Source organism: Rhagoletis pomonella, unplaced genomic scaffold (genome assembly GCF_013731165.1).
Source record: "Rhagoletis pomonella isolate Grant_MI unplaced genomic scaffold, Rhpom_1.0 Rhpom_scaffold_00007, whole genome shotgun sequence".
Classification (NCBI taxonomy): domain Eukaryota; kingdom Metazoa; phylum Arthropoda; class Insecta; order Diptera; family Tephritidae; genus Rhagoletis; species Rhagoletis pomonella.
Window position 1 is genome coordinate 41,920,649 of NW_023458561.1, and position 12,018 is coordinate 41,932,666.

General features: G+C 33.9%; 1 protein-coding gene across 1 annotated transcript in view; it reads left to right on the top strand.

Annotated features, from left to right (window-relative positions):
- The first annotated feature begins 1,894 nt into the window (after positions 1–1,894).
- Positions 1,895–12,018, top strand: part of LOC118742855 (5-hydroxytryptamine receptor 2B) — a 47,146-nt gene continuing 37,022 nt past the window's right edge. The window contains exon 1 of the mRNA XM_036475256.1: positions 1,895–2,723. Coding sequence (XP_036331149.1) covers positions 2,204–2,723 — 520 coding nt within the window. The 5' untranslated portion in view covers positions 1,895–2,203. The remainder of the gene's footprint in view (positions 2,724–12,018) is intronic.

The following is a 12,018-nucleotide window of genomic DNA, read 5'->3' on the forward strand; positions in this document are numbered from 1 at the left end:
CCTTCATAGTGGATTTTTCCATGACAGTTTTCATCAATAGGTGTTATGTTCGGTCCCTGGTGTTAAGCATCGTAATATCTGAAGTTTTATAAAACTGTTATAGACAGATTTTAAATATGTTGCGATGATTAATACTCCTTGTTTGTTCCCTAATACTTTTTCATTAAATTTTGTTTAAAATTCCTTTCCCCTTTCCCTTTCACTTTTTATGTATATATCTACGCCTCTAGAATCCTTTCGAATGCCTATGCTTGGCCACCATTGCCACTTGCATATTTTTGTATGTTAAAACCAGTGTTGCCATGTTAGAAAATTTCTTTTCTTAAATTCAACTCAACTTACAGTCCAAGCATAGTACTGGTTTGGATAATGATGTTGCATATGATGAATTGGGAAAATGATGTTGGGCATGAAAAATTGGGTTGGTGCTCGTTGGGAAATTGTTGATGTGGATGTTTTCTGCCGCCTTATGTTAACGCCAAAGTGTCATATATAAAAAGCAGCAACGCTACGTCATATATACAAATAAGAGCAACAATGTGCATAGGTTTGTGTGTGTGAAATACGGAATTGACAGTTTAGTCGTTCTCTTTTGTCAACTTAACTTCCTAACGCCCTGTCAAAATCGGATTTTTCAACCGCTCCGAGTTTTTACCGCGTTATTTCGGTATACTTCAATAAAATTGTATGGGCATGAGAAAATTAATATGGGTCATCTTTTTTAGAGCAATAGAAACCAGATCAACAATTTTTAATTTTTTTGTCTGTCTGTATGTTGGTACGCCCATTACACAGATGTATTTTTAGAGGTTTAACTTAAATTATAGACAAAAAAAAATTAGAGTTGCCACCTGTTTGAAAATTTCAGTTTATATAAATTTATAAGATAAAGGAAATATTGAAATATGACTGTCCAAAGAAAGATGTTTAAGAAGACGCCCCGCGGAAAGTATTTTTGTTATAGGTTGCCATATTTATGAAACTTTTAATTTAGTTTACTTGACAAGATAATTTAAATTTTGCAATGTTGCTACAAACTAAAGAGGTTTAGGCTAGTTTACTACCAAATATGTTTTTTGGGAAGGTTACCAGCTGTCTTAAAAATTGTATTCAATTATATTGATAAAATAAAGGAAATTAAAATACGGGTATCAAACTAAAGATGTTTTAGAAATTTTACTCCCGAAACATCCTTATTTAATCAACTTTTGTTTCTTTTTTTCTGACTTCTCAAGAGTCATATAACAAAGCATTCTAAAGCAATAAGTTGATGGAACTTTAAAGCATAATCTATCCAGGCTAAAGCATCCTACGACATCTCGTCTGGAGTTTTTTACGGACTCTGTATTATTTAAACCCAACCAGAGGTGCTAAGTGATACTTACCATTGGCCACAGTGTCCACTCACCATTTTTTGATCGAACAAATACTTTTTTATACAAACAGCAAACAACCTGGTCGCCCCTCCCATTGAGTTCATCACAAACTCATGGACTTATCTAATAGTTCCTATACATCGCTTACTGGCTTTTCTTCTTTCAGGCTTTCTGTTTTCAGTGTTTTCTTCATAAAATGTGGAGATAAGTTTTTATTTCAAAGGAGTAAGCTATTTCTGTTTGATAGAAGTAGGAAAGTCATTAAAGTAAAACAACACCAGCTATCTCTCAAGTTTTCAAATTTTACCATCAATCAACTTTTTGAGTAGCTCAAGCCAACAAATGAATGGAAAATAACTCAGTAGCCCACGTAAAAGAATCAAGATTCTGAGCATATCATAAAACTACCTGTATACTTGCCGTCAAAGAATTTCTTGCTTACATTCATAACCTTCCCTTGTTATCCATTACAGATGCTGTCCGTTGAAAATCACCCAACGGCAGAGCTTGTCGTCGTCGGCGCATACAAGAGCCAAGGCACGAAAAATATTCGATATCAATAAACTGGCACATAAAATAAGAAGCTGAGGTAACAGACAGCAAGAGCAACAACACCAACTACTTATATATGTATACTACTAGATACGACTAAAAACACCAAAAATACACAACAACATTAATAGCAATACTAGTGAAACACCATTTCTCTTACTACTAAAAATCAAATACAAGCAAAAACAAGTCTACTCCGAATTCAATCGATACCATCAGACATCATCAAGAGCACCAATACTACCTCTCCGCCTACGCTAGAGATTTACAACAATATGTTGGGTGATATAATTTCACCGTCAATCGCCACTTGGAGTACAACGCAAAACTTTTACACTGACCTGGATGTTGACATGCCTTTGATGCATGGTGGCGCCGCCACCGACTTGAATGTACCGCTCCTACCAACCTATAATACATACAACACAGCGTATAGTAATGCTACATCGATGTTGTTCGACGTAAACGAAACGAGCGCATATCAAATTGTATTGAATGGCACCAGCGGCAATATTAGCAGCAGCAGCAGCAACAACAACATCTTGCTGGGTGTCGGTGATGAGAGTAGCAACAACAGTGGTTTCATTATATTCAACAGCACTGGCGTTGGCCCAAATGGGAGCAGCAATATTATCGATGTTCTTATAGGTGAACATAATGAGTTTGATGATCAGCAATTGGATGACATCATTGGTGGCGGTGGCGGCGGCGGCACAAAGGATCCGACGGTCGCGTTGGTGAAAATGATTGTCATGTCCATTGTGCTAGGCTTGCTCATATTCATAACCATAATAGGTGAGTGTGTACAGCGAGTAAAAGTTTGAGTTAATTATGTTAGTATGTGTTGTTGCATGTTTATGTTGTGGTGAAAATTATTTACGATGATATAGTACATATATTAGGTGATATATGTAAAAAGAAGAGCACCAAAGGAATTTGTTCATAAGGTAGTTAAGTACTTGTATCTGTAGAGCTTAAGGACATTTATGTAGCACGGGCCCTATCCACCTTTAGCCCTTAAAAATTTCGCGGATCAGGTGAGGTCCAACATAGTCTACTGCAACAAGGCAGCAATCACACAGACCTCTCTAAATTTTATACAGCGTCGCTGGTACTATGTGACATTCACAGCATATGGACAGATGCTGAGACCGAATTTTTATCGAAGGCGGAAAAACCTGTACAACTGCTTTCAACTTACGGAGCAATTAGCGTCTGCTTATTTCTCCTAAAAGTCATGGAGAAAATCTTAGGCCACGCTTCTATACCTCACACTGGTTGTAACCAAAACATCGACTACTCCGCCACTATACCCAGGCTCTTCAAGACGAACATCCCGTCAAGAAGAGAATGGCAAACACCAAAACCATGGAGAATGTTAGAAATAAATTTTTACACGGATGAATCTAAGCTGGATAGCAGGGTTGGCTTCCGAGTTTTTTCTAAAGAATTAGAAATTTTCCGTTCGAATTCCGAACCACTGCAGGGTTTATTAGACAAAAATTCTGGCTATAAAAGAGGTGGCTGATTACTTTAATATACATTCCGTAACAAAGGCTATGATTAATATCTTCTCGGATAGTCAGACGGTCATCAAATAAATGAACGTGGTAATACTGAAGTAAAAAATTTAACAGGAAAGCCTAGCAGCCCTAAATGATATTAGCACCATCTCCAAGGTCACCCTCATATGGGTCCCGGGTCATAGAGATATTGCAAGAAATTGCATAGCCGATGAGCTGTTTAGCCAGGAAAGGTACCAATCATCCACTGAGTGAAAAGAGAGGTAAGATCAAGAATAAGAAATAACATTATTCAAGAGCCCAAAGGATTATGCTTAGACGAGGGCACTTGTACAGCAACTAGTCTTCTATGGTCACAAATTTATATGAGAAACACCGAAGAACTGCTCAGCCTATAAAGGGAGGACATTTCTATGTTCATAAATTGTGTAACCGGTCATTGGCTATTTGGCAGGCTTGCTTCAAGACTAAGAAAATTCTCCCATGACTATTGCGGAAGTAGCAGAGATGAGTAGAAGAAGAAGAAGAAAGAAATTACCACTTCTTCTGTTGCTGTCCAGCTTTAGCTAAGAGTAGAGCGGTCTTCCTGGGCAGGAACTTTTTCAACTCTCTTGCGTAACTATCCGGCGTAGAAAACAAAAGCAATTCTGCGCTCAACAAGAGCTTCAAAAGCGGCTATTTCTAAGTTTTTGGCCCATAATATCATCGATAAAGGTAGGGATAAAGGAAAGAAAGTTGTGTCAAAATATGGCGACAAATTTTTTTGTCAAAATATGACATAATGAAAACCAGCCTTTATTCACACATACAGTTTAGTGTCTAGGATGTCTTCAAATTTCATATTTTCTTTAGATGAGAACTATAGCTATTTGACCCATATTCGCTTTTTGATTTCTGGAAATATATTTAAAATGCTTTCGAAGTTACTTCCTGCAATTCCTGATTATTTTCTCTAGACTTGCTGCACCTATCGAAAGGAATCGGATAAATAAGCAGACTTTTCCCGTTGTTTTATTAAAAGCTGGATAAAGAAGTATACTTCGCAAAGTGGGTTTTGTGTCTTTTTCGCCAATATTTTTCAGTAGCCAAAATTAGACAAATAAACGCTTCTCCGATCCCCATTAGATTATATGTAGTCTATAGATATAGGCTCAGTTAAAAAAAAAAACATCCATCTTTTGTATACATGTTTTAAAAACATTTATTAAAAAAAACTACAAATGAATGATGTAACTTTTTTAAGTACAATCTGTCTCATTTAGGTACATTTATTTTATGATATTAGGTACAATCTCAAATTTCCATTTTTCAACCCTGTAAAGTACCCTTAACGTTCTAGCAACTGGAGATTTTAATATTTCTAGACTGGGTGACAAGTCATGAGAACCATTATGCCAATCAACCGGCGAACCGCACGGCAAATTTATTCATATTCCCAAGGTCTTTTGTGGGCAGACCAAAGTATACACAAGGACTTAGTCGTGTGTCCTGTCCATCTCAAGAAGCTGCAAGGAAAATCCAAAATTTAGGCAGTCAGGTCCTTCAAACTCTTCCTCAGGACTTCAACGGACATTTTTGCCCACGTTACCATGTCAGTACAACGATAATTTTAGGCACGAGCGCCTGCCGTTTCTGTGAGCAGGACTACTTCGCGGTATAGTACTGATTTTTTTCTATATATAAATATATATCTAAAAGCCCATGGAAGTGCTAGTCTTGTAGATAAAAAGCGTTCAGCGCTGAATATTTTTTAAAAGTCTGGACGTATAAGTGTCCCGATTTTTCATATTTGTACCGACTAAGCCCAATTTTTAAGGTTTTCTTTTCTAATTTAATTTGTCTTCTTTTGTCAATATTTTAATTTTTGTTCTAACGGCATACAAATTGCTCAAAGAGTTTTTGGGAAGTGATGCTGGAGTGACAGTCCTTGGCACTCCCCTATGTAAGTTAGGGCGGAGTAATTTGTTCGGAGCAAAATTTTCGAAGAAAGTGTATAGCAAATTCAAATTCTAAGATTAATTTTAAGTAAAAATGGCGAACAAATTATAGACCAAGCATTTCCTTTTACCCTCCCAATTTTAAATAGAAAAAGCAGTATATTGTAACTATTTTAGTCGAAATTTATTTTTCATTGTATCAAAAAATTTAACACATACATATGTAATTTTCTATTTTCTCGGTCTTGCGAAGTAGTTTTTTAAATGTGAAGAACGCACAAAATTTTATAGAAAAAAAATATTTTGAATATGACATACACTTTTTTCCAAATTAAATTACTCCGCCCTAATTTACATACATAAATTTGGGTTATTCCGGTTACGTAGACCCGACTGTCGTGGGAACGTTGTCAAACTGCTACTCGCGCTATATTAAGGTCTCATCATGCATACTTCGCATAACTTCGCACAACCACTGGTACTACTCCAGTTGAAATTTAATGCAATTATAAAAAATTATATTAATTTCCTCAAAAAAATTCATGGATATGAAAAATATAAGCTTCAAATATATTGTACAGGGTGGGACAAATAAGACCAACCACAGGAAACCTATGGGCCTGCTGCGTGAAATTGGTAGGTCTCATTTCGCCCACCCTGTATGTGTACATTCTTGCGATAATTTTTATAGTTTTTTCTCTTCGCTTTATTTCAAATACAACTGTGATAAAAACAAATTTGTATTTTCGGATTCAATGCTTTAGAAATGTCCCGCTTTTTGTCCACAGAAATCTGGTCACCTTAACTATCATGAATTAATTCACCCCTACAAGGTCATGAGCTTAGTTACATAGTTACGTATACAAGTATAAAATAAAAGACGCATAAACTATTTTAAACAATAATAAAATGCATCGATGAGTTTATTGCGTTTTATTTAACTATGTACATTTTCTAAGAAAGTAGTGTACATTTTTACTAGCTCTTCCACTGCCCTTGGTAGTTTTTTTTTAAAAAAAGCACAAATACAATATCACTTTACCGGCACTAGAAGCTTTTTATGGTACATTCATAGGTATTTATGTATGTATTATACACACTTCTTTACAAATAAATAGTACATAGCAAAATATTTTCATTCGAAATTCGCAGTTATTGATTTTGGTCAAATCCTATATTACCAGCACATTCTGGATGTGATGATTTGATAAACTCCAAATTGATTTTAGACCCATAGTTTTTTCAGCAAAATTGCTCAGAATTACACTTAGAATCCTACTATATGCGCATAGTCAAAAAAATTTACCCACCCTAATGTGCCAACATATTTGTAGTTTTTACATGTACATATTTGTATTTTTTAATTACGAAGGAGCCGGGCATTTTTGTATTGCATGAATATACAACCAAATTTCAAAGAAATATACATAAATATGTCCAATTTAGGCTAGCCTGCTTCAGTTACTCGCATTCCATGGCGTATGAGTTATCTACGAACATCAGTATTTAGTTCGATCGAAATAGAAACTTTAAGAGCCGTTTTCTCGAGGGCCTATTAAATTTATATTTCCTTTAAAACTATCTACTGCTTTATCCATCACATGCATATAACGGCCCTAAGTTGCCGAACTTTTCTCTTTATTAACTTATTGTTACGCTTTTAAGGAAAAATATCGTTGGGATATGCCAAATAGTTAGTCATTTGATTTTAAACGCTTTCAATTCCAAATTCATATTACCCATCTTAAGCGTATGTATATGTTAAATACGACTGCGAACTATGATGGCTATATTAAAATTATACCTTTCGTTGTATGGTCCAACAAGTAAGCAAGTGTAAAATATATAATATATAAATAAGCTAGCGGGTGTGCAAAAACTTTGGGTGAAAAACGCCCGAATATAAGCCAGTCTTATATATTTTTACAAACATGCAATAAGGTGACTTTTAATTCTATTTTTTTTTTTTTGTTTTTTACAAATAATGATAATTTTGCGCTTACGCTTTTGTGTTTGGCCGAGCTTCTCCTCCACTTTATGGTGTGCGTAATGATCTTATAACCTTAATATTGAGACCTACGATTTTATGCCGCCCCCCCGAAAAGAAATGGGATTTTTATGAGAAGCTTTTTCATTGCAGAAGTTCAGTCGGGCGTTTTCCATTTCCTACCGAGTGGCAACCGCTGTTAGAAAAAACTGTTTCTATTTTAGATGTTGCTCGGAAGAGATAATGCACCCAGGTCCTATGGAATGGTACCACGCTATTCTAGCTTTTTAGTTATTGAGTTTAACAATTATTCCATTTTCATTTCAAAGTCTCATTCGGATAGCGTACTGTGAGTACCATAATTCAGCAGAATCTTTACTTAAAGGTTTTACTTTTTTCCACTCAAATCGATCGATTATAACATAGCATTTTACCCCCACCTTAATTTCCATATTTGGGTTAGTACACCGGGGCGTATGATGAATGCAATGTTGAGTGAACTTTGTAAGTAACTCTTTAAGTACCCAACTCACTCTCACATCTGACTTTTCCGATAACAAATGAACAAATTTCAAAACTTTTAAATTTGTTTCTTGACTTTTATGATTTGCGTCTAAATCTGGCTGTTCGTACTTTTTTCAGAGAATTCGCTTTTACCTCTGCATGTACTAAAGTAAGATTTACAGTTCATATCCGAGACATACGTTGCATGTCCTTTAATAATAATTGCCTGCACTCAAACGTACATATAACTTTCTTAACCGTAGCTCGTAAATTTTTATGCAACAGGATACAAAAAGAAAGAACAATAAAAATCTAAAACAAAGCCATTGGGTATATGAAAAAGGAAAACGTAACAAAAAGTTAAGAACGCAACTTAGAAGAAGAATAGCAGTAAATTTAGCAACAATGTAGTTTTTTAAGAGACTGCTTGGAAAACATCATACATACATATGTATAGGTACGTAGGTATTCATATACGGTATATATGTACTACATACATAAAGTATACATGAATACCTATGATGTGTGCAATGTAAGGTTTATCAACCAAGTGAAATAGCAACTTAAAATATTTTGTATCAAACAAAGGCTTTCTCAAAACTATGTATGTAAATATGTACAGAATTATTTGCACAAGTACATACAGGGTTAATTGAAGAGTAGGGAATAGATAAACAAATAATTTTCAATCAGAAAACAAAACTAATTTTCTTTTTTAAACACTTAAATCTAAAAGGGACAAAAAACATATAAAAATAAGAAAATTTAACTAAGTTGCTTAAAATTAGATTGAATTAAAAAATTACACAGTTTTTAAAGCAATAAAATCTAAAAAATAAAAAAAGTTTTTCTAAAAATTTAATGAAATTTAAAATAAAATGTTTCTTTTAAAACAATTAATTCTAAAAATTAAAATAAAAAATATCATTAAAAACTAAAACAAAACCAAATAACTTCCTAAAAATTGAATGAAATTGAAAAATTAAAGAACATTAAATTTTAAAAATTTCAAAAAGTTTATAGAAAATAAGTTCCAAAATATTAAATGAAACTAAAAATAAGATGTTTTTAAAACAACAAGCTACAATTTAATAAAAAAATAACATTAAAAAAAAGTAAATAAAAAGGAAGGAAGAAAAAATATAACTTTCTAAATGCTATTTGTAATTAAAAAAAGTAAATGAAAAATTATATATTTTTTTAACAGTAAAATCTAAAAACTAAAATAAAATTATATACAAAAAAGAAAACAAATTTAATTAAAAAAGACGAAAAAATTTGCTCCCATGGGACTCGAACTCGAAACTCTCGAATGACACGCCGGTGATTTTCTCACTTGGCCATTGCGTCCGTTGGATCAGCGCTGGTGCTTTCTATCAAAAGAGCTTTCCACCATGAAGGTTGGTAAGCGAGCTTTTTTTGTAAGACTTACATACGTGCCAGAATAAACAAAATCGTTCAAGCTATCTTATAAAAGGCTTTCAGCTATTTATCTTAGCGAGAATTGCCTGGCTAATCTTCTCCGAAAATCGGTGCTTAGCCCGTTTTTTTAATTCAGTATCAATATAAAAGTATAGTGAACATTTATGAGAAATTTACGTGCTCATATTGATGCCTCCAAACTTAGGCTTAGTCAGACTTTGCATATTATGTTTTGGAGGCGTCGATGTATACTATACATGTTTTGGTATTTTTATATTTAATTGTAATTTTTGAACAAATTTTTTATTTTTTTCGCTTCAACATCCAAATACCTTTTGAATGATATCCGATCGGTCATTCTTCAAGACGCACCCTGTAGATATACATATGTATGTACATTAGACTGCATCACTCCCCATACAAAAAAAAAAAATTGGTACTGTGTTTCCATTGGAATTGTAGAATCTATTATACTTTAAGACTTGCACCAAAATATTTCGGAAAAAATATTAAGATTTACGTGGGCTGCACCGATTTAAAAATAGCTCCAAAACTGGAGTTTTTTGTGAATCAAAATAGCTAAAAAAAATGTGCATAAAAATATTTAAAAAAAAAAATTTTAAAATTGTCAACGGAATCGTAATAATGAGATATTTGATGTTGTTTTTTCAAAGATTGGTATAAGAAAAATTTGAAAAAACTGCACCTATGCTATTCCAATTAGACATGTAAGGTATCATTGGAAAGGTATTTTCTCACCCTTTTCATTTCATTGCAAATAATCTCATTCAGAGGATGAGAGAGAAATGTAGGATGAACGATCTTCATTCCAAGTGAATTAGGATCTGTTGGTATTTGAAAAAAAATATTGGGACGTGAATGATTTTGTTTTTTGCACAGAAATAAAAAAAGTGAGAAAATGGCTTTCTACTGCGACCCCAAAAATCTAAATAAGAATAGTTTTGGCCCAGTTATTCAAGTTCTTCGTAAATCAATCTTTGAAAAAGTTTAAAAAACAACATCAAAAATCTCATTACTACGATTCCTTTGAATCCGTTTTGTCATACATATTAGGGGATTTTTTTATAAGTTCTTTAAGAAACTATTTTTATTCATTTTTGGAGGTATTTTCAAATCCGTCCAGCTCACGTAAATCTTAATATTTTGCCGAAATATTTTGGTGGACGTCCTCAAATATAACAAATTATGTAATCCCGGCGCAAAAATCGCAACTGTTTTTGGTGATGCAGTGTAATGTACATATGTATGTATGCTTACAAATTTGTCGTTAGCAAGGTTAAGCTTCCATCAACTAAATGAAAACGAAAGTTTGCTCAGCGTCAGACCAATACTCAATTACACAGTTATTTACGAGCATGCGATGTGTAGGTAGGTGTGTGTGTGTATGTGAAAGCGTGGTGCATACAAAAGTGTCATTTGCATATAAACTTTAAGGTTTTGTGTTTTGTTTTCCCTGTAGCACTTACCTGTACATATATATACGCACATATGTACAGATGTATGTATGTGTATAAGTTTAGGTGTATGTGTTTATGCGAGCAAGTGAAAAGGCGTTGACAGCAAATGCTTTTCATATTTCGCATGTGTGTATGTGTGTGTGTGTATGTGTGTGTGTGTGTGTGTGTGTGATGTCCTGACAATAACACTAGCTGCAGGCTGCAATAAATACACATTCGGGATCGTTTATGTACACATGTGCACACTTGCAATGGTGGCGTGTGGCATGTGGTATGCGGAATGTGGCATTTGACATAGTCGTATTACTGAGACTGCATGATGTTGTTGCATGGTGTTGACTTGAGTTGAACGAAAAGTCATTAAGTGCACCAAGGTATACTTTGAGTGCATAAGCATTGACAAAAACAAACTATTTGTCGTTGATTTACACTCACTCACATACTCGCATGCAAGTAAATAAATATGCGATGCACAATGAGAAGAGCATACAAAAAAAAATTGAAAATCTGGGGGTGTAAGTGTAAGTCAGTGAATCTAGTTGCACTAAGAGTGTATAAACTGGCTTTGTATGGTAAGAAGAAAGAGTATTCATTGCCACATTTGCATTTGCATTTACTGTTGGATGTGCACAGCACTGCGCTCACAATTTTTGGTAACACTTTTTTTTACTTATTTATATTATTTCACTCTTAAGCTTAAAGTGAATACATACATACAAATATATGTGCATACATACATACTCACAGCAATGACATTCACAATCAATTTCCTTAGCCGGCAACCATGGCAAAGTTCATGGCTTTTTCATATAAAAAGTGTTTACTGACCCTGGCGTAAGGTTAAGTGCGAGTAGCGATGGAAACGAAAAAACACCCAAAAATTTGTGCGCTGCTTTTGGCGCTCATAATATTTGGAAGCAAAGATAAAATTCATATTTCGAATAGTATATAGTTAGGTACCTACATATGTACATATATGTACATGCTTGTAAACTATGTACATATATTAATGTTTGTACTCATAGCGTCACTAAATTTGTTGAATTGCGAAAATTGATTTTTCTTTACGTCGAAATTCTGCTCATCAATGCAATGTTATTATTTTTTGTGTATTTTTTCTTTCAAATATATTTCTTTGTTTTTTTTGTTGCCAAGGCAGGTAAAAACGATATTTGAGTAGGACAATAAATAAATAAGTGTTTGAAATAGAGTGTGGGCCGGGTATTTAATATGACACCT